The 23,917-nt window shown below is 39.0% G+C and overlaps 1 protein-coding gene and 1 long non-coding RNA gene across 5 annotated transcripts in view; one reads left to right on the forward strand and one right to left on the reverse strand.

Annotated features, from left to right (window-relative positions):
• Positions 1-17,408, forward strand: part of LOC138763969 (uncharacterized) — a 101,149-nt gene extending 83,741 nt beyond the window's left edge. Inside the window, exons 4-6 of one of the 2 annotated variants that reach the window (XR_011357926.1) lie at positions 2,721-2,818; positions 9,939-9,967; positions 10,840-17,408. This is a non-coding gene — a long non-coding RNA (uncharacterized lncRNA). Of the gene's footprint in view, positions 1-2,720; positions 2,938-9,938; positions 9,968-10,839 lie in introns of those variants that run through there. The other variant, XR_011357925.1, reaches the window with a different exon arrangement.
• The window catches only part of ptbp2b (polypyrimidine tract binding protein 2b), a 53,853-nt gene that overhangs the window by 5,527 nt on the left and 24,409 nt on the right, over positions 1-23,917 (reverse strand). For 2 of the 3 annotated variants that reach the window (XM_069939068.1, XM_069939066.1), the window contains 7 exons: positions 18,235-18,407; positions 17,728-17,871; positions 11,769-11,933; positions 11,576-11,686; positions 7,447-7,639; positions 2,715-2,795; positions 676-800 (listed from right to left, as the gene is read on the reverse strand). In XM_069939068.1, coding sequence (XP_069795169.1) covers positions 676-800; positions 2,715-2,795; positions 7,447-7,639; positions 11,576-11,686; positions 11,769-11,933; positions 17,728-17,871; positions 18,235-18,407 — 992 coding nt within the window. The remainder of the gene's footprint in view (positions 1-675; positions 801-2,714; positions 2,796-7,446; positions 7,640-11,575; positions 11,687-11,768; positions 11,934-17,727; positions 17,872-18,234; positions 18,408-23,917) is intronic. The other variant, XM_069939067.1, reaches the window with a different exon arrangement.

Genomic DNA, 23,917 nt, shown 5'->3' on the forward strand with positions numbered 1-23,917 from the left:
TAAGCATCAATTCAACACAGTTAATGCGGTTAAGAATTCTGTATGATTTATTAAGATCACTTCTCATTCTGCTAAAGTCAAGTGTGTAGACCCTAAGAATTTAACATACAACAAGCCTTCCAGTGTAGGAAATATGGTGAACCTTCACTACATTCCCTCTATTGTAAATTTATGCTTCCATTTATATCCAGAACAGGCTGGTTCACAGTATTTCAAATGTGGTCCCATCATGTACCATATAATTGGAGCCTTACATTTCTACTCTTGCTAAAGGAAGAAGAATTACTGATTTACAACATGTTAGATTAGCAAACAGAGAAAATTGGCACTTAATTTCAAAATATAACAGCATTCCTTCTATACATTCCATGATTATTTCACACAACTATTTGTTATTCAACAGAATTTGTTTTTACCATCTGGTCAACTCAATATGAAATCTACAATTATTTTTAGGTTTGACAGATATACCTTTCCCCACCACCAATTACTTCATCATACTCATTTGGTTTCCATGTTTACAGGGAATTTAAGCAACAACCATAAAATGCATATATGGACTCTGCAAAAGCAACAAGACAATGAATGAGCTGAACGAACAAATGTTAGACCAATGAATGAAAACAAATTAATGTGATAGAGTGCAAAGAACAAAATGCAGTATGTAAGAATTACCTCATCATTGAGATTGCTAACCAGGAGGACACTGTGGTTGGGAGAAGCAATTCCAGACATTGCTACTCGGCCTGCAGCAGCTGCAGCACCGGGCATAGCCAATGGGCTCAGTGATCCTGGAACAGCTGCAACATAAAGATGATTTAAAAATAAACTAGCACCAATTTTAGTTGACCTCAATTATAATTCAACACGGAAGGAATCACTCTACTTAACAACAGGTATTCTTAAAAGGCATTCTGCTTTGACAATAAATTATAAGCAAGTTGATTCAATTAACAGGGTGCATAATTTTGATGAACTATGTCAGACAGTTGACTAGAGTAGTTATCTTAATTTTCTCCAAAATTAGACCAACATAAAATTGCTGCTCAGAGATGCGGTCCCTTATGGGTGCAAGGCAACAATAGGATTGGTGTTAGTTCTCAAATGTCTAATAGGCAAACCAACTTCACCTGTCAAAATTTATAGACAAATAAAGGATGACAAAAGAAACCAATGGAATGCTAGCTCATTAATAAGCATTTGTTTTTAATCAGTGAGGAAATTAAAACTGATTTCAAAAATTGAAATAACTAATGTAACAGAGGGCATATTCCAGTTTTGATCAGATTCAAGTAAATCTCCCAAGTTTATTTCCAGTGGAGACCATAGTCTACATCCAAATCAGAGGAGATAAATCTCCCAAGTTTATTTCCAGTGGAGGCCATAGTCTACATCCAAATCAGAGGAGATAAATCTCCCAAGTTTATTTCCAGTGGAGACCATAGTCTACATCCAAATCAGAGGAGATAAATCTCCCAAGTTTATTTCCAGTGGAGGCCATAGTCTACATCCAAATCAGAGGAGATAAATCTCCCAAGTTTATTTCCAGTGGAGGCCAGAATCTACATCCAAATCAGAGGAGATAAAACCAGAATTGAGTTTGTATGAAAACATTAGGGTGAAATAGGCAGCTCAATAGTTGATATCTAAAAATGTTACTTTATTAACATTCTCACTGATTCTCAGCATCTACTTTCTACTCCTGGTCCTTAGCTTTACTTTCCTGCCTCATTCTCAAATCGCTCTCTGCTTCAAATACACAATTCAAGGGATGTGCATCCACATCCCCGACCAATACTTTGAAAGATTTACAACCTACTTTATGCTGTCAGTATACACTTTCAGAAAAAAAACTCTTTCAAAAGTTTAGATCAAAAGATCAAATCTCATTCTTCTAAATGCCAGTATAAGCTAACGTTGTTCAATTTTTCCTCAAGTATAAAGCCTTCAACCAAGAAATTAACTTACATCATGCCGACTTCAAGGCAAATATACCCTTCCTTGGCTCAAGATCAAAATGTACAGGCAATCCAAATGTGGTCTCACCAAAGGCCGAGAATATCTCAACAATTGCTCTTTGAATGAAAGGCACAGAATGTTTATCTCCCTTATTATACATGAATATCTACATCCTACAATTTTGGAAATATATTTAAATCCTGCCCACCACTTCAAACTACAAGATGATGCTCAATGGCCAATGTTTATCTATATCCCTTTACAAACTATACTTCTCACTACTCATTTTCACCTAGCTTTGCATTGTCAACATGATGTTAATTTGTAGAGAATCTGTTACCAATTCTTATGGTATTTCACTCTTGGAATATTGGCAACCCAATAAAAAAGGCAGTGGCCACATTCTGAGCTCTGATTTCCTGAGACAATTTATTCATTTTTTTCCCCCCCGATAAACAGCTGAAAGAGCAAAATTACTTGCATGTACCACAGTTTTTACCAATGATGTGTCATAGTAGTGACTGCCATTATTTAAAGAATCTACAAAGAACACAAGATACTGCCTTACTCATGGGTGCACAGAATGGCATTCTACATTGGCAAGAGCTTTAGAGTTAAATGGTCTAAAGTTTAAAAAAAAGTAAACAAGATTCCTCTGCAACCTGGGTGATATAACTGTCTATTGCATTTTTTCCAGCAATCTATTTTCCAAATACATGAAGAATTTATTTAAACAATACTAATACAATTCTAACCTGCAGACTGTGTGAAGCTGATTGAAGATGGAAACCCAGACCCACCACTGTATGGACCAGACATCATTCCTGCAGGGGTACCTAACGATTGAAAGGCAAAAAAAGTGAATAATTGGCTAACGCGTGTTATTTGTGACTGCATTAAGCACCAGATGTATATAATTAATTCTTGGTCCTCTATAATTTTCAAGAGTGGGCAAATAAACCTGTCACCCGAACCTGATTTTTTGTGCCCGTTTGCACCAATAAGTTCTCAGCAGCGGTTATGACCAGTCATTTCCAGAAGACTGCGTTTGAATCAAGAATACCTACATCTTTCAATTTCTCATCACTGAAAAATGTTCTACCTGTGTCTTCTACCAAAACACCTCTCTACATTGTATTCCACCTGTCTCATCTTCACTACTCTCTAAGCTTGCTCATATTTCTCTGAAGTCTCTCTGCGTCCTGTAATGATACATCATCAGTTCCTAACATCCTAGATCCAAGAGGTGGCCATTTAACCCACTGTGTCTTTCCTTACTCTAGCCAAGTGTACAAGTTCTCTTGAAATATGAAACCGATTTTTGTTTCTTCCACACTTCCAGAAAATGAACTCTATCCTTAATATTACCTGACAAGTTTCTTCCTCACGTCTTATTCTACAATTACATTAAATCTATGCCCCTAGTTTTTAACTCCTCTGCCATGTAAAATGGGTTATTCCTAATTATCTTTCACATCCTTAAATTTGTACACTTCAATTTAATCTCCATCAGCTATATGTTCCTGAGAAAATAACCTTAGTTTATCCATTTTTCCCCTCAGCTACAATTATCCAGTCTCAGTAACATTCTTGCTGATATCCTGTTGCTCAATTACACTACATATACGCCAAACATGTGTACGTAATCCCTACTGATTAAATGATCTTCTGCCTAGACATGATCCATATCTTTCCACTCCCTGCACATTCATACATGTGCCTATCTAAAGGACTGAAACTTTACTTTCAGATCTACTTCTGGCAGTCCATTCTAGGTGCCTACCATTGGGGAAACAAAACTTGCCCCTTTATATTTCAAACTTTCCTCCTCTCACTTTAAATGCATGTCTTTGAGGACTTCAACCTTTTTATCCTGGAAAAGAGATTGTCTATGCCTCTCAATTTTTAAAAAACTTTTATCATGCTTCCCTATTAGGGTACCCAGAACTTCCAAATTTTGAATTTTCCCTCCAACCAATGAAAAAACCAGTCTGTCGAGGTCGGTAGCAGGACAAGTATCATCAACCTGGACACTGGTGCACCTCAGACCTGTATGGTAAATAAATCTGAAATCTACCGGAATCGTTGTCTGAAGAAGGTATGCAAAATTGTTGAGGACCCCTTCTACTCGTCACACAGCATCTTTCAGCTACACGCGTTGGTAAAAAGAAGTATCAGGCAGAGAAACAGCTTCTTTTGACAGGCTGTCAAAATGCTGAATGACCAAAGAAACTGCTCACGTTAACCATTTGAGATTCTCATACTTACAAAACAATATTTATTTACTTATTAGCATATACAAATATTTATCCTGCATATGTTTTGCTTGTGTGTGCTTATGTTTGGTTGTGTGTCTGTAGGTTTTGCACTGAGGACCAGAGAATACTGTTTCATCGGGTTGTACTTGTGCAATCAGGTGATAAGAATGTCACTTGACACAAATAATCGTCTGCCCTCATCCCGGAGGATCACCAATATCACAGAACACAGCCTTCTACCACTAAACTCTAAGTTCAAAACTAATTTGTCTACAGAAGACAAAAATAAAATCAGTTCACACTTCTTTACTTTCCAGGAGGCTATCCTGTTAAATGACTTTCTGAAGTTCATATAGACAACATCCACTAGGTAAACCTCATCACCCACCTTCATCACTTCCTCATAAAAGAGTTTGCAAGATGAGACCAGGATCCCCCATAAAGCAATTTTCAAGCTGCGATGCCGTATGCATTTCTTCCAAAACATTGTTTTATTTTGCATTGTTATTTACCTATTCTGTTTTTCTTAAAAATCTGTGTTCATGCACTGCAATGTTCCTTCACATCCTTTAATTTACTTCAAAGGTGTAAATGCTAGTATGAAGCAGTGCTCCAAATGCTCCGATAGTTCAGTGGTTAGAGCACTGGTCTTGTGAAGCAAGGGTCGCAACTTTGTTCCACAATGGGGCCTCATTTCTGTGAGGGGTGCTGGACAAAGTGACGACTCAGTCTTCCTTACAGTAGACAAAGTTGAAGAATTTCATGCATGTTACATTCTGAATATAGTATTATGTGACAATAATGTAACCTTTACCTGTACATTATATTTCTCAAGATTAAACTGTCTTTCCTATGTTCCCATCTTATTTATCAGACCATCTGAAATCTTCTTTAAGTCCCTTACATTTGATGTACAAAATCATTTTAGATTAAAAAATGCAAGGGACTGAGTGAACCTTTGTTTGTTTGTTTGTTTCCTTCACTCACTCAATTTTAGATTCATTGTACTCCTCTGCCATGGTCCTATACTTTTTTATAAACCAGACTGCCTTTGATCACTTGCTAGCGATTTCAATAAAATCATAATAAATTGCATCAAACGCACTGTTCTTATTGATCCTCCACATTGCTTGTTTTAATGCTGCTGACCAATCTCTACAAGATTTCTTCACATTTGGAGCAATTTTTTTTTCTGTAAAATGGTTGTGTAGGAAAGGTTATTCTGTTACATAGATCACAAGACATATGAGCAGATGTTGGCTCTTCAGCCCCCCCCCTCGAGTCTGCCCCACCATTTAATCATGAGCTGATCCATTTCACTACCTCCCTTCTCCCCATAACCTTTGATGTCCTGACTAATCAAATACACCTTCACAACAACCTGAGCCAACAAATCCACAGATTTACTACCCTCTGGCCAAAGAAATTTCTCAGGACATCTTCTAAGTGAAAGCCCTTCAATGCTGAAGTTGTGCACTCTTGTCCTGGACTCTCCTAACCTGGGAAACAACCTTTCTATATCTACTCAGACCCTCATTTGCCTAAATTCCAATAAATACAGGCTAAGAGATGCCAAACGCTTCATTTCTGGTGTCATCTTAGTGATCCTTCTCCAATGTCAAAAACAATGTAAAAAACAAAAGGAGCCTAGATTGCTCACAATACTGCATGAGGTCTCACATGTGCCTTATAAAGTCTCAACATCACATACCTGCTCTTATATTTTAATCCTTGAGATGAATGTCAGCAATGTATTTGCCAACTTCACCACTGTCTCAACATGCAAGTTTACCTTTCGACTTTCCTGCACCAGGACTCCCAAATGCCTTTGCATCTGGGTATTTTCAATTTTCTCCCATTAAAAAATGGTCTGCCTGTTCATTTTTACTTGAGAAAACAATGAATAACTATATTCTAGAACCTTCCCAGATCCTCCAATGAAGATTATCCCAAAATGCTGCTGGGGAGTTTAGGATGTACACCCAGCAATAAAGGCATGGCAAAACAGTGCCATTCAAGGATGATGTGTACCACTTGAAAGGGATCATCCATGTTCCTGCTGCAGTTGGCCATCTGGGTGATAGTAGTCAAAGGTTTGAGAAGTATCTTTTAAAAAAGATATGGCAATTGTACAAGAATGATTCAAATGACAAAAAAAATGAAGTTAAGATTTATCCATTGAGATAAAACAGGAAGTTGTAGTCCTGAACCAACTTGTATGTAGCAGAGATATGTGAGAGAAATAAAAACTTTATAAGTCAAACATCTTTAGTTATGACAGTACAAGATGTTTTCAGTTTAGATGCACCATGCACTTGTTTTATAAAATATTTGTCAAATTCCACAATGCCTCTACATAAAATAAATATAGAACAACATCCCACCAAGTTCAAAAACTGTTAAAGATTTATTACTCCAATGTGTGCAAATGCAGACAGTCCCCGGTTAACAACTTATGATTTATGAATAACCCATAGCTAAGAACCAAAAAGCCGAAAGCAGAATGGCATCAGCTTCTGGTTTGAGTATGGTTATCATAATTCCAATAGTAATGACCAAAAATGTTAAATTTTATTAGTATTGTGTCACCAACAGCCCCCACACTGATCCCACTGCCTCGGACTCCCCCGACAGCCCACCATCATCCCCCACGAGGACCGCAATGCCCCTGTCAGACCTATACCGGATGTGCAGCAGGAGGGCAAGGGACGAGCAGCCTGGCAGAGGGAGGGAGAAGCAATAGTAGCGATGTGCGAGATCATAACGCCTCTGCCAGGTTACATTACACGTGGCCTGGGATGAGCAGCCTGGGGGGGGGGGGGGGGGGGGGGGGGAAGGAGGAGGAGAGGAAGGAGCAGAGAAGCTGTGTGCACCATCACTTGGCCTCGCAAATGGCCACCACTCGACTATAAAATGTGATTAAAAGTATTATTACCTGTATTATTATGTAATACACTATTATGTTTAAGATGTTTTAGTATATTGGGAAGTGTTTTATATGCATATAACTATAGACACACACACACACTATATACTAAAATAAATATTTGACTAACTGACGCTAAATAAGGACCACATGCACTGTTTCCGACTTAAATACAAATTTGGGTTAAAGACAGACCTATAACGGAACTCGTATTTAACCCGGGAACTGGCTGCAGCCCAACATATTCATTCTAGGAGTTAAATATGTAGATAGGCTACTTTAAAAACAAACAGATCATCCTACCAAGCAGGGAGTTTTCTTTAAATGCTGCAGCAATAGCAGGATCCATAGCTGGCTGACCATCTCCTGAAGGAAGATCTGGACGGGTATAGTCACGACTTTTATCATTATTGTATTTAACATTCAAATTGACCAACTTGGAAAAATCAATCCTGAGAGTACAGCAAGCATTGTAAATGTTCTGGCCATCCAGAGCCTAGAAAGATTACAACAGGGCAAATCACAGGATAAATAATGAGAAAGAAGGATGCAAGTAGGTTTGTTAACAAAATAGCAAGAAATATACATTTCTCAAACCATCAACAGTAATTAATACCCTTCATTGCATGGGGAAAGACTGGATTTTAAGAAACAAGCAGAAACATTTTTGCAATTAGAGAGAAAAAGAGTTTTTTTTTCTGTTTCACTAGAATGATGTCAAAATTTTCACAATTTCACCGTAACTTAAAAGTGAATGACAAATTGGATAGGTAAAAAATGATAGGAAGGTTCAGGGTCATTATAAATCAGTTTTACTGCACCAGTCACTGGCAACTGGCTCAACATTTTGCAAATTGATGCCTTGTTACAATTGTGCTTCGTCCAATTTCTAGCCTGAATGTTTAATTACCCAGGGAGTGCTTTAATTTCAAAAGCCACCCAAATTAGAGAGAACCAAAGCTAATAAATATTTTTTTTACCCAAGTGGAAAACACATGAGTGAGAAAATGAGAATCACTTTTGAGAGTCATAAAATTAAATGACAGAAATAGAGGAGCAGTAAAGAGTCAAGCTGCTTTCAAAGTATATATGTCACCAGACCAAATGAAATAAATGAAAGCTATTCACAACAAGGGAGAACACTGCAAAGAAAACATCATTTCTCCAATTTCTCAACCTCTAGCCATGATGCTGGAGGAGTGGAATACTGCTAACTAAATTAGCCTGACCATCATGTTTCCAGTGGTCAGAATTTATCAAACATTTCATTCTATATAGTTTATTCCAACTGCAAGTCACACTACCAGCTCTGGACATTTATCTCAGGAAATTTCCCTTAATTAACTGAATTAAATGTCCCATTGATGTTTTGTGCACAACACAAGCCTATAACAATCTGTACATTCCATTTTGCCACCAGAACTTTCCACTTTTGGCAACCATCTTCTAAATCTCTTCTGCATCCTCTAATCTTTGTATTAATGCCTAGGACTCAAAAGTAGTAGTTACTCAAACTGTGGTTTATTAGAATTGTATATACGTCTAGAATAACTTAAATTCAGTTAATAAAGGAAAACCTTTTTATCCTTTAAACCTTTCTATCCTTTAAAGTTATGTTAACATAAACACCATGATAACTTGATGAAGGGCTCAAGCTTAAAACATTGCTTATGTATCTTTATCTTTGCATTGTGTTTTTACAAAATACCATGGTTCCTTTGTTCTACACTATTCAAATATTCAACCTGGATTTCCTTGTCTGGTTGCACCTTCTCAAAAACAGTATTATAAAATGCAGGATTGAGATTCCAACTTTTTGCCTCTATTTATTTAGGAGATGGACATAAGAGTCTATCGAAGCAAGGTAAAAAGGCAGTGAGGTCATGGACCCTATACAGATTAGAGGAGGAGGTGCTTGCTATCTTGAGACAAAGATGGATAATTCCCTAAGGCCTGACAACATAATCCCTCAGAAACTGCACCAAGCAGAGGTATTTAAAACTTCCTTCACCATAGGTGGGGCATCAGAGGATGGCAGGAAAGATAACGCCGCTCCATTATTTATGAAAGGTTCTAAGAATAAATCGGTGTAAATGTAGGCCTGGTAATTGGCATTAGAATCAGTGTAATGAACATTCATCACGGAATTTGTTGTTTTGCGGCAGAATTACAGGTGCAAATATTGCTATTAATTGTATTTCCTTAAAAATCAATAAATAGGTGCAAAAGAGAAAAAGTGATCCTGTAGCTCATTGTCCATTCAGAAAGCTGATGGCGGTAGGCAAGCAACTCCTTTTGTACCACTGGGTGTTCTTCTTCAGGCTCCTGTATCTCCTTCCAAATCTTAGGAGTGAAAAAGAGGGCATGGCCTGGGTGTGAGGGCCCTTGGCTGCTTTCTTGAGACACCACCATTGTAGATATTCTTAATGCAGTGAAGACGAATGCCCATGATGGCGCTGGCTGAGTTCACAACACTCTCCATTGGCACCTCCATACCAGGCAGTGATTAACTAGTCAGAATGCTCTCCACGGGATATCGGTAGAAATTCGCAATTCTTAGGTGTCATACTAAATCTTCTCAAACTCTGAAGTATAACTGCTGGTGAGCCTTCTTCATGAATTTAATGCTCTTTTCCCTTTCCACTGCTGATCCCTTGATGTGTTTGTGTTCTCCTGGCTTTCCCATCCTGAAGTCCACAATCAGTTCCTTAGTTTTGCTAACATTGAGTGCAAGGTGGCTGTTGTGATACCACTCAACTAGCTGATATATCTCACATCTGTTTGTTTCCTCACAGCTATTTGTGATTCTGCTGATGTCTGTCGGGTAAGTTTTTGTAAGGTATCCTAAGAGAATGGATACATAAGTATTGGGATACAGACTGATTAGGGATAATTAATATAACTTTGTGCGTGGCAGATCATATCAATCCAAATGTGTTGAATTTTTCCAAGATTACCAGAAGTTGATGAAGTCAGTGCATATTGTTTACTATTAAGGCTTTTGTCACAGTCTCGCATGGGAGGTTGGTCAGGAAGGTTCAGACACTCAGTCTCCAGGATGAGGTAGTTAATTATTCTGACAGTGGTTTTGTGGGAGAAGCCAGAGAGTGGCGGTAGATGATTGCATCTCTGACTGAAGGCTGCGACTAGTGGTGTGCCGCCGGGATCAGTATTTGGTCCATGGTTGTTTGTCATTTATATCAATGGTCTGCATCATGATGTGGTAAAAACATACCAAAATGCAAGAGGAATTCAGCTGGTCTAGGAGACAAAGATATCTTGCCGACATTTTGGGCCTGAGCCCTTCTTTGAGGAATAAGCCAGAAGGAGGAAGTTTCAGAAGGTCTCAGAATTAAAACAATGGGGGAGGGAAGAATCCTGACCAACAAAAGTGTTAATTGGATATAAATGACAAGGCACGAAAGGAAACGGAATGGAGGGACAGGGAGAGGGAAACATAATGAGGGAAGAAGATTGAGTTTTAACGAGTCAGAGAAGTTGACATTAATGCCATCTAGTTAGATGGTGCCAGTCAGAAGAGGAGGTTTGTTCCTTCAAATTATAGGTGGTCTCAGTCTGGCAATGCACGAGACCATGGACAGACATATTTGTTTTCTCGGACTCTTTAAAACTCACCCTTCTTCTCTCATTATGTTTCCCTATCCCTGTCCCTCCATTCGCTTTTGTGGCCACTAGGAGATTCACGCTATTGCAGAAGACAGAGCCGAGGAGCTCAACAAAGCGATTTCCCAGTCTGCATCCAGTCTCTCCGATGTAGAGGAGACTACAACAGGAGCATGGGCGACGGAGGGAAGGCGGGCGACAAACAAATCTACCAATTTGTAAAAGCAAACAGCATGATTTGAATTGGCCCCACTGCAATCACTGCAATCAATTGGCCCCACTGCATACTTAACACAATCTCTGAATAAATTTGCGGCTTATTTCGTAACAAAGCAATTCTTTATAGTGAATATAAAGCTAAGGAAACTTCTATGCAAAGATTAGAAATAAAGAAAACATAATTTGGGAGAGTCAGTGGCAAGCATTTTTAAGCTTAATGAAATACTTAAATTTCTGAAATATTTTCAGGTTTCAAGTTCCAGTGATTTCATACTTTAAATCTTACAAATCTCAAGTTATGGCCAAGTAAAAAAGCCAATTTAAAAACAATTCTAACATCAGCACTTGTGAGTAGCATTTCTTTCACAGAAATTGTTCACAGCTCACTTTAGGAATAACATTTTATCTTCAATACAAAAATACCAAATCCACAAAAGGGAGATCTGAAGTGGACCAAGCAGACTGCAAAGTTAAACATAAAAGCCAGCAAAACCAGGCACCCATATTTCTACAATGCAATTTTCTGCACATTCAACATCGAAGAGAAATGAAAGCAGGCATAATGGAAAGTTTTGACGTGTCCTCTTACCAATTTTGCTTGTTGTGCATTCACAGGATCAGAGTATTGCAGCAATGCTTGGAATTGATTATTCTTTGTAAAAGTTATGATTTTCAGTACTGGCCCAAACTTGGAAAATATCTTTTGAAACGAGAACATAATTAGCCACCATCAAAAATAAAGTTGAAATCCATACAAATATTAAAATCAAGTACAAACATACCTGATAAAGTACATCCAAAGTGACTGGATAGTACATGTTATCAATAATCACTCTAAGTACTGGGCTTTGAGCTGGTGTTACTGCACTTTCACTGGCTGTGGTTCCAGTAAGGGGAGTACTTGCTGTTTGTACAGCTGTTACAGCCTGAAGAACTGCCTGAGCACGCTATAAGCAACAAGACACAATTATGTCTTACTTCTCACAATCAACTGTTACACAATAAAACATTCTTCTCACAGCTACCGCTGGGCAGAAGGTACAGAAGCCAGAAAACCAACACTTCTAGGTTGGATCATTTTATACGGAGTATCAGAGACTGAGAGGAGGCCTGATCGCATATAAAATGAGGAGGAAAATACATATTGTAGATATCACGGTTAGCACAGACACCATGGGTCTAAGACCCCACTCCCGTGTTGTTGCAGCACTAAATACAAAACAGAATTTACAGTGAGATCAATAATAGAAATGCAATTCAACCAACAGTGGGAAGGAAAATTAATGCAGTTGCATTACCAATTTCTAGTGTGCATTTGACTTGTGTGAAAATTTGAACCTGGACTATTTTTAAAATATCATATAACGCGTGCAATTCCACAATCCTATGAATTTGACCTTTTGCTAAAATCAGTATTGCTTTGTTTCCATTTTTCCTTGAGTGCTTCAAGTGAACTGAAAATGAGCCAGTTACAACACATTCCAATAAATGCACATAAATTCCCCTTTTTTGTGATAGACCAGCATTTATACTTATCAACAATTTACAAACTAGAATAGCTGAGCTGCATTTACCTTTTCAAATCCTTTCTAAACTACTGCTTCCCACAGTGGTATGGATATCAACATATCTTGTCTACAGCATACAATTCATGTTTTTCAGCTTTTCTTAGCACAATTCAATTTCATAAATAGTTAATTTTAGTTTAGACATACAGCACAGTAACAGGCCATTTCGGCCCACGAGCCCATGCCACTCAACTTACATCCAATTGAACTAAACCCCCAGTACATTTCAAACGGTGGGAGGAAACAGGAGCTCCCCGGAAAAACCCACACAAACACGGGAAGAATGTCCAAACTCCTTACAGAGCACAGGATTTGAACCTCAGTCCCAATCGCTGGCGCTGTAAAGGCTTTGTGCTAACCATTCTGCCAACAATTGCTAATGAACATTTTGCATCCCTGCTTGTGTTCAATTTTCTCTTAAGGTAGATTTTTCCCTCCAAAAGGGGGATTCACATCTGCTAAAATGTATATGCCCTGGTGATTGCCACAAGCATGATTCACCTCATTCTTCAGTTTGCCACTATGGCTCTGAACTCTCACTCTCTTTCCTAGTTCTACTTGCATTGTTGGTATCTACATGGACCATGACAACTGGATCTTTCCCCTCCCTCAACAAATTCCTCTGAAGGTCAGTGACATCCTGAACCTGGGCACCAGGCAGGCAACACAGCCTTTACATCTCTTGATTCTTGCTACAGAGAACAGTCTCTATTCCCCTGATTATACTGTCCCCAATTACATTTCTCTTCTTTCTTTCTCTTCTTCACCCCCCCCACCCCCCCTCCCAAATATCTTGAATAGTTCCCTGAATCGTGTTGCCCATAGTCAGGTCATTCACACCTCCAACAAAACACCCCCCTCCCCTCTCCTCACCCATCTGCTGTGAAAACAAGAATATCTAACCTGTTGGATGAGCTAAAGGGCTGAGGCTTCTCCACCAATACCTCTTGGAGCCACTCACATCAGTCACATCCTCTTCTCTCTGATCACATTAAGGAAACCAAAAGGACACAAATGTTCCTGACACACAGTGTCCAGGTAGCTCTCTTCCTCCCTGATGTGTTTGAAGCTCACTTCCAGTCATCAACGTTGATCCAGAGTTCTTCAAGGAACCAATATTTACTATACATATAGCCATTTGGAACTGCAATACAGTCCAGAAACTCCCCTATCATGCAGTTAGAGCACATCATGGAGTTAGAGCACATTATCTGACTTGTAGCCCTACTTTATTTAGTTATTTGGTGTGGTTTATTTGTTATTTTGCCACTAACCTCATTTAGTCTCAAGTTCATGCTCTCTTGACAATTAGCATGTCTAAGTGGTTTAAAGGGGAAGGGTTAAGGGTCTTACCGCTTTCCTGTGAAGTCTCTGTTCGCCAAAGCTCCAAGTCCCACTCTTACACTGGCCACTCCACTCGAGTTTCCTTTCCTTTTATTGGCTACAGTTAATTAATGAAGTTCAGCACTCACCTCGACAGTCTCTTTTTAAACTGCCCACTCTTGCTGGTTGATCCGTCTTGTACAGATCCCCAAACATTCCCAACGATACAAAAAGTCAAAAATGAATCAGAGGTTGAGTGAAATTAGCATTATTAAATAACATGGGTGAAGTTAATGGGACTGAAAAATGTTAAATACCCTACACCAAAGATATGCAGCCCAAGGTTTTGAAAAGAGCAGCTACTGAGTCAGATGACAATATGTTTTGCCCAATACCTGATTACAAGTAGCAAATAAGGGAGAGAATGGGAAACTGTACAGTCAGAAGTGGAATTAATACCAAAACTTCTTATTAAAGATAGTAGGAGGGCACTTTAAAAATATTAAGTTCAAGCAGGCAATGAAGAATTTGTTTGACACAAAAGATATTAATTACAGCAAAATGGGACTGCAGATAATATACTAGTACAGACGGAATAATGATTAATGGCCAGAAAATGGTAAAAATAATAAGCAGAAGGTTTTCAGATCAGAAGTCAAGACATGGTGAGATACCTCACCAATCAGCTCTGGTGGGCTAGCTGATTTAGAAGGTAGGACCAAATGTGATATACATCCAGATTTGGTAATGATACACAGCCTGGTGGAAAGATGGGCTGAGGAAGATGCAGTACAGATGAAAGAACAGTGAAAGGACATTTATCAGATTGAACATAGCATGGCCATCCATTATGGTGGAAAAAAGAGAAACATGAAATACTATTTAAATCGCAACATCAAATGACCGAGGAATCACAAAGTTAACACACAAATACAGCTACCAATTGACTTTTACTGCAAAAGGGTTATTACCAGTCCTGTGCTATAAGGCAAGAGTGCATCTAGAATACAGTGTATGTCTCACTACTGAAGGAAAAAGGCACTAAGGGAATGCATCAAGTGCCTACCAGTTTGATTTCTGGGGTGGGCGTTAGTTCTGTGAGCAACAATAAATCCATCAGGCTGGCTCTATACGCTCTTAAGTTTTGATCACAAGAAGTAATCTTAGTGAAACACTCAAAATATAACATTTCCTCAACTGGGATGTCTCAAACCAGGAGTTGACTCAAATCAAGGAGTCAGCACTCAGATTGATAAAAAGAAACATCTTTACCCGAATGACAGTTAATCTTTGGAAATCTCTGCCGAAGAGGTTCAATCAGACCAAACTACAACCCAGACAAATCTCACAGATACCTGTCAATTATGGCAAGGGACATCATCACAGGTAACAAGCTGTCGGACAGAATCACAGTTAACAATGCATCTCTCACCAACAAGCTAAAGGCATTTTAGGTTCACTTTGAACAGAAGGATAGTGAGTCAACATCACCCGCCACGACAACCTCGTGCACTGGCAACCATGTTTACCATTGCAGATGTCAAGTCTGACTTCCTGTAGAAAGCAACTGGCCCAGATGGAGTGTTGAGAGCACCTTCACAGAGCAACTGACCAGAGTATTCACGGACATCTTTAGCATCCCCTGATAGCAGAATGAATGCACCTACCACTTCACATACAAATATTTTTTAAACTTTTCCCCTTCTACCTTAAAAGCATTCTCTTGGATTTGACTTAGGAAAAAGACCAAGATACACCTTATCATAATTTTACACACTTATATCAGGTCTCTCCTCATCATCCGACGACCAATTAAAAAAAAAATCCAATCTCGTCCAACTTTTCCTTAACAGGCAATACTTACCAATGCAGGCAACAACCTGCATCCTCTCCGAATCTTCCACATCCTTTCTGTAATTTTATGATCAGAACTGCACACAATATCTAAACATGGCCTAACCAAAGCTGCGACGCATTTTCCCAGCTTTTCTATTTAACTGCACAAACAATGAAAGTATTCATGCCGTGCTCCTTTAACCCCTACCCACTTGTGATGCCACTTTCAGAAAACTATGATAGTGTACTCCAAAATCTCTCAGTTCAATATTCCAGAGGGTCTTGCCAGTTACTATACATTTTCCTCTTGCACTCGACCTCTCAAAATGCAACAATTATCCGGATTAAACCCGAGTGCAGGGTGGGCAACCTTTTTTTTTATAAAAAAAAAACTGATAGCTCGGTAGAGGCTCTGAACAACTCAGTGGTTAGAGCACTGGTCTTGCGAACCAGGGGTTGCAAGAATTATCCTCACTGGGGCCTCTTTTTTGAGGGGCACTGGACAAAGTGGTGATTCTCTGTCTTCCTTACAGTAAACAAAATCAAAGAATTTCATGTATGTTACATTCTAAATGTAATATTACATGACAATAATGGAACCTTTACCTTTACACCACCTTAACCAATCCCTATGCCACAAATGCTCTGTGATTAGTAAGGGATTGCTTAAGGTGGTATGTGAGTGGAAAGAAAAAGGTTGAATGCCACTGTTTTAATCCTACTGAGTTGACTTATTAAGGAAATGGGCCAATGACAATTTTTCAAGCAAAATATTTCAGTTGACAATTGGGATTAGATCAATGGTTCTCAACCTTTCCTTCCCACTCACATAGCACCTTAAGCAATCCCTTACCAATCACAGAGCACTTATGGCATAGGGAATACTTAAGGAGGAATGTGAATTTTAAAAAAAAGGTTGCCTATCCCTGCCCTAATGGTTATTTTTCTCCCCAAACTTCCAACTGATCGATATCCTGCTGTCACCTTACTAATCACTAAAAGTATTAATTTGTATTACAAAGGACTTGTGGTCTACGTAAAGGATAAAACTTTGTGTTTTTTTACTAACTTTGTGACTATCCCTCTAAGAAAGATTGTTGTTTGTAGAGTTACCGTAGTTACTATGACATCATATGTTGCAATATCCGGGCAAACGGGGAGCTTGCATTTAGACTTCAAAAAAAAAACCATGGAGCATGTAACCGTACAAGCATCAAAATACTTTTCTTTGAATTTGTCGTCTTATCATCTGATTAGTTTTGATCATTTCTTATATAGTTATGTCTTTAAATATAACTGAATGTTTTGTTAATTCATCGTTATGAAAATCTCAATGTGAAGTTATGCAAATATTATATGTTTGTATCAGCTAATTAAAGGCTACATAAAGCTTCAATTACGAAATTTGGTTTATTGGAAAGGCTACATAAAGCTGCAATTACAAAATTTGGTTTATTGGGAAGGCTACATAAAGCTGCAATTACAAAATTTGGATTATTGGGAAGGCTACATAAAGCTGCAATTATGGAATTTGGTTTATTGGGAGAGATAAAATTGTCATTCGGAATATTGAAGCTTACGTTTCTTAGAAGATGACAGATTTTGAAACTGGGAAATAGGAAAGATATGGAAAGTTTCACCTACAGTCTTTGCAGTTCTTCTGTCTGAAAGTATCAACTATCAACTCAAGTTCTTCCACAGTACCAAAATAAAATTTGTATTTCTCCTATTCCTTGTTTGGAGAACAGTGTTTTCCACACATGATCTAAACCTTTGTTACAAACTCTTAAAACATTTCATTTAATGTTCATGTTTTTATAAGAAGACATTTAAAGCTCCTTCTTCAGCACTCACATGCCGATTCAAAACTTTGAATTCACCTTGACGTGAAAATTTAAGAAAGCTAATGCTGACAAAATATTTATCCTCAATTTTTTTTAAAAATTGACCACATACTGCAGATCGCCATTTCAAAATAAACAATACAACATTTTAAAACTAAGAAAAAACACACCTGGTTTAAAGCACTGTCTGTCTTCAACTCTTTATGATTAGAGTACTGGATATAGATCGGTTGGTTCCGAAGGTGAGGTGTAACAGCAGTATAATAATTCACCATGGTGACAGCTGCCTCTTCAGAAGCCATTTCCAAAAAAGCCTGGAAGACAACAAAAATCCAAGATGGAAATCAAATTATCCATTTTCCACTGCCTTTAATCGCATTGGATTCACAGAAAAATGTGTGTTCTTGCATGACACGAGACAAAAAGGGAAATAATGTGTTAATAGGAATAACATCTAATAGTACTAAAATCCTGAGAGTGCTGGATTATAGGAGTTCAGAGACGTAAAGTTTATACTTCATTATATTTAAAATGTTGAAAGGTTTTTTTTAAAACTCATGGGATTCTTAATAAGTACCCAGACATTACAAGATGATAAAGACAGTCACTGCTCTGCTAATTACATTTGCTTCAAACTGATTGCAAGCCAAAAAAATCTTTTTTTAGGACGTTCAAACCTGGTTTTTCCCTTTTAGCATCAGAATGTTGGTAACTTTTCCAAATGGCAAGCCCAAAGCTATGACTTCAGTTTCCATCACTTCAGTAGGCAGCTTCCTGATATGGAGAACACGGGATGGAGCACCCAGCATCTTGTCATCAACTTTAAATTTCTTGTTGTCATTCCCATTTGCTGTAGAACAGTAATGCACATTAGGATTATAAACAGCAATGAAAAATCTTATTGCATGTGAAATAATGGTGGTTTAGTTTGTCCATTTATAATTCTAAACAATATTTTTTGTACTTTATCTAACCTGATAAATTATCTACACCAGTGGTTCTCAACCTCACATATCACTTTAAGTATTCCCTATGCCATCGGTGGTCTGCGATTAGTAAGGGATTGCTTAAGGTGGGATGTGGGTGGAAAGAAAAAGTTTGAAAACCACTGTTTGAACTGTACCTCATTGACTCGTTATGTGCATGGTTTCATGACTCCAAAGGAAATGGGCCAATGACCATTTTTCTCAAGCAAAATATTTCAGGATCAATTGGGTGTAGAGCAATAGTTCCCAACCTTCCCTTCCCACTCACATACCACCTTAAGTAATCCCTTACTAATAATCACAGAGCACTGATGACACATAGTGATTACTTAAAATGGTATGTAAATGGAAAGAAAAAAGTTGAGAACCACCCGAGCTACACTTTCAATAGTCAGAAAATGCAATCAAGATTTAATTCTCAACAGTACAGCAATCCAAGCTTTTGGGAAAGAAGCTGACTTACAAACTAAGCTTTAGTTATTTTTCTAAAAAAATTGACAACGTCCTGATTGTAGTAAAATACAGTAAACATGACAACATTTTATAGTGGTATGAACAAAAATAAATCGCTAATCGAAAATAAAAATTTACCAAGAGCAGACTATCATTTTGACTCCAATTTGTGTAGTCTTTTAAAAATTATTTTACAACTACAACATGGCACCCTACATCAACTATATTTTTAATATTTTATTTTGTTTTTCATAGTCATAAGGCAATTGAAACAACCAATACCATCTTATCCAACATTCATATAATGCACAAGATCTTATTTCCCCCCCTCCTTTACCACCAAACATATGTCATACAAGTTATGCAAATACAAATACTAGAGGGCTTCACAGTCCCCACCAAAACCTAAGAAAAAAACCCAACCTATCTAATTAAATAACAAAGATTGAAAAAAAAAAACCACTAAAAACAAGACTGGAAAAAAATAAACTAAAAGAATGCACATTGGACTTCACCCCACTCCCTGCCGGGACAGATTTATTTTTTTTAAGTGTCCATATTTCGAAGGGGGGCGGGGGAACTAACCAATCTATGGACCCATGTATTTCTGATATGGTTGCCACACTTTAACAAATGTGTCACGTTTCCCCCTTAGATGATGTGATTTTCTCCAAAAAAAAAGGCAATTCTGCATTTCCATATTCCACTGTGTGGTATTTAATTGGGAGTCAGGCTTCCACGTAACTGTTATACATTTCCTGGCTTCCGACATGGCGACCTTCATGAACTGAATTTGATATCTGGACAGTTTAAAACTCATGTCCACAATATCTCCCAGTAGGTACAACTCTAGATCTTGTGGAAAATCTACCTTTGTAATTTTTTTCCAGAATGTTCCCCAGGTCTTTCCAAAAGGGTCTCACCTTTGTACATAGCCAGGAGTGGACAAAGGTTCCAATTTCCACACGTAAAGCACATTTCCAAAATTTCAGGCTTTGATTTATGTAATTTTTGTGGTTTGAGGTACAGCTGGTGCAAGAACTTGTATTGCACCAACCTGTATCTGGCATTAATGACCCCAGTTACACTGTCCAGATATAGGTCTTGCCACCAGTTTTCATTGATTGTTGTGCCCAAGTCCGACTCCCATCTCTCCCTCAACCTGTGTAAGCCAGGCTTCAGACCCTCACTTTGGAATATGTAATACATACGACAAATAAATTTACACACAATCCCCTGTTGAATTAGAATCTCCACATTACTACATCTCGGTAGGATCATAGATGGTCCTATTTTTTCCCTTAGGAAAGATCATATTTGCAGATACCAGAAGAATGTTCTATTGGACAAACCATATTTGTTCAACTACTCGAATGACATAAGCTGCCTTTGTTTGTAACAGTCCTTGAAACACCTGACGTCCAGGATCTTCTTATCCAAAGTATTAACTGATTCTTGGTCAAAGGCATTTTAGGAGATGTCCCCGCCTTCCATCCAATACAATGATTTATTCTTTGCTATATCTATATCAGTATGGAGCTATTTTCTTAAAAATTAATTTAGTATCCCATTTATATATAAATTCTCATACTATCTTTTCATCTACCTTATATATAGTCCAATTTGTGCCCAGGAAGGGTTGGGGATGGGGCTCCCTCAAAGAGTGAGGCAATAAACTTTGCCAGGGCTACCCAATAATATTTAAGCAGACAATAATTAAATTATATTACAATACAACCTTCAGTTAGCTTTTAAGTGTCCCAATTACATCAGAGATTCCAGCAGGGTTAGATTATTCACAACAGGCAAATTGTTTTCCAAATATATTAATGTTTGCTTTTTTGAAAACCAAACCATTCAAAATCAGGAATTAAATGTGAAATTCAAGGGAAGAACTGAGTAATTGAAATTCTAAGACGAAATTATTCCACAAGAGCAAATCTTGCAGAGTAAGGTTCTTTACAGACAATATTCCTCGGGGGAAATTAGTGATCTAGAAGTCAACAATCAATTTACTCACTTTGAAGACTGTCCAAAAAATTATCGAAGTAACATTTGTCAAATTATCACGATTAATGAACACAGAAGCTGGTACAGATGTTACAATGTGACACAAATTTTCTCTAACAAAAATGATAAATTTCAGGTGCACAATTTTAAGATATTTTATTTTCAATATACAGGTAAGAGAAAGAAAGTTAATTGAGGACACTATTCTGTACAGGTATGAAATCCTTTATCCGGACAGCTAAAATCCGGAAAGCTACAAAAACTGGCAAGTGGGGCAGGAGTCTGGCAGCGCGAGGCGGGCGGGGAGACCGGCAGCGCGACTGGAAGGGGGTAGGGGTGGATACGGCAGCACAATTCAGGTGGGCTTAAATCTGGCTTTCTGAAATCCGGAAAAATCTGAAATTTGGAACACTGTTCCCCCTCCAAGGGTTCCGGATAAAGGATTGTGTACCTGTACCACAAATATACAAAGTGGGATTGTTTTACACCCAAATATTACACCTGCTCTTCAAACAGTGAGTTTGTTGAATACACTAGATGTGGATCAGTTATCAAATAATGAGACAGAACACAGGAAGGAGACTGAGAGCCTACCAGAGCCAAGATAACTTCTTAATATCAATGTCAAAGGAGCTGATAGCATCCATCAGAAAATGGGGTGGGTGGGGTCAAAAATGGAGGCAGTAGATAAAAGTTCTTCACAGTAAACATTTCCAGCAGATAGTCTTATCAAGCCTCTACAAGTGCACTGCGGAAAGAATACTGGATAGTTGCATTGCAACCTAGTTGGCCAATTCAATAGCCCAGAAGATTGCAGAAAGTAGCAAATATAGCTAGGTCCATCATACTGTCTGACCTCTTATCCAATGCAGACATCTATGTGAGGCAATGCTTCAAGGCAGCCAACATCATAACCCTGCACAAATTCTTCTCATTGCTACTTTCGGGCAGGATATACAGAAGGTTGAAAACCAGCACCTTTAAGTTCAAGAACAGTTCACAGGAATCGCGCGGAAATAATTTCAACCAGGCTCTCAACTCAGCTTGGAGTACAGTTGAGAACCCAGCTGAGTTAACTCACCAATCGCCTTCTGGTGATGTGAAACAAACAACCAGTCCTACCAGGTACGATTAGTGACATTAGTGCCTACATGCTTGCATCAGTTTGGCAGGTAAATTTCACAGCGGGGCCAGCCACACCTCAACAGCCCCCCACCGCGCTGTATGAGCCCTGCTGTGACAGCTCTAGCCCCGCTGCCTGAGCTTCTTCCCATGCTATCCAAGCACGAACTGAGCTCTTCTCTGCGCTTTAAGTCTCCCAAAAGTAGCCACCACTTCCTCTTCGAATAAAAGTAGACCTGGCGTGAGAGGAAGCAGCCCCCAGTGTGAGGAGCTTTTTGGCAAAGGCACTGCAGATGTTCCTGGGCATCAGTGGCACAGCGGTGTTCCACTTGCAGGATGCAGGGGGCTGGTCCGCTGTGATGGACCCGAGCACCACCACAAAGGGGTGGCTGCTCTGGCTGGAGCTGTGGCCTCGCACACCAGAGCTCACTGATCCTGATGTCCAGTCTTTTGCCCCACTTAGCTGCCGGTTTCAAGCAGCTGACACCGGCTGCTCACTCACTCGATGGCCACTCTGAGCAAGGCAGCCCAGGGCGAATTATTGATCAGTACTTAGAAAACCTTCCATTAAAAAAAACAACACAAAGTATTTTTTGTTAAGAGTATGGATGTCGTTAACATTTCAACAATAAACATTTGACAAATTAATCTGATTGAGATTTTGTGTTTATGAAGATCATAATATCCAAAGCTCCGACAGCTGTGAAATGTCACTATGTAGTAAGCTAGCTGTCAAAGCACTGTACGTAATATTTCACTTGCTGGAGGTGGGTCCCCCCACCACCCTTAAAATCCCGAGTAGCAGAATTATCGGCAAATAATGGTGCAGCGTGAAATGCTGCTGGGTTCAGCTTGCCCTCCAATTTTTCCTGTTCCCTAGGTGGGTTGGCAGTGGAAAAAAAAAAGGGCTACAGACACAAAACCACTCAAAAGCTTCGCTAATCTCATACAATAAGTCTCCAATTATTTGAAGAGCACTTAACCGAAATTCTCAGTTACCTGAATTTTTTTCAGCGGCAACATGCTGTCATAAGTTAAAAAAGAAATTCACCCGACTTTCTCATATGGGGCTCTAATACCAGCTCAGAGAAGCAGGCTGGAATTTTGAGTGATCACTGAGCAATTGCAGAAAGTCAGCGGGTCAAGTAGCGCAAGGGGAGATTGTCCTAGTGTTAGGTAACTCCCTCTCCGCTCTCTTTCCATTTCTTCTTTACCCTCCGCTGTACTTGGTTCCAGAGTCAGCGTCAGGACAAATCTAAAGTAACCGTGGGGAGGTGGGAATGATTTTTTTTAAGGAGACGTTGGACCGGGGCGGGGTGTGGGTGGTGGTGGATGGCAGCAGCAGCATTGCTCTGGGGGTGGCAGAAGCATTGGACTGGGTGGGGGTCATAATAACTCATTTGAAAGAGGACATGGACTGCGCATGCCCCCTCGTCACCCATGACGCCAACCTTGTTTGGTTCTCCGCTGTCCTGGCGACATCAAGGAGAGAAGCCTCCCGGGCAGGAGCGTTGGGAAGGGGTTGAGGATCGATGACAGCCTATTTAAGTATTCTGCTAATGCAACTTGGCTGCTTAAAGCCATTTCTCATTTATCCAAAAAATGCAGTTAACCGATACATGTCCAGTCCCGAGTGTTTCAGATAATTGGAAACATACTGTACTGACGATTTTAATACTCTGACAAGAATGAGCAGCACAGTTGGTGTAATGGTTAGCACAACACCGTTACAGTATCAACGATCGGGACCAGGATTCGAATCCCACACTGTCTGTAAGAAATTTGCACA

Source organism: Narcine bancroftii, chromosome 5, assembly GCF_036971445.1.
Source record: "Narcine bancroftii isolate sNarBan1 chromosome 5, sNarBan1.hap1, whole genome shotgun sequence".
Lineage (NCBI taxonomy): Eukaryota > Metazoa > Chordata > Chondrichthyes > Torpediniformes > Narcinidae > Narcine > Narcine bancroftii.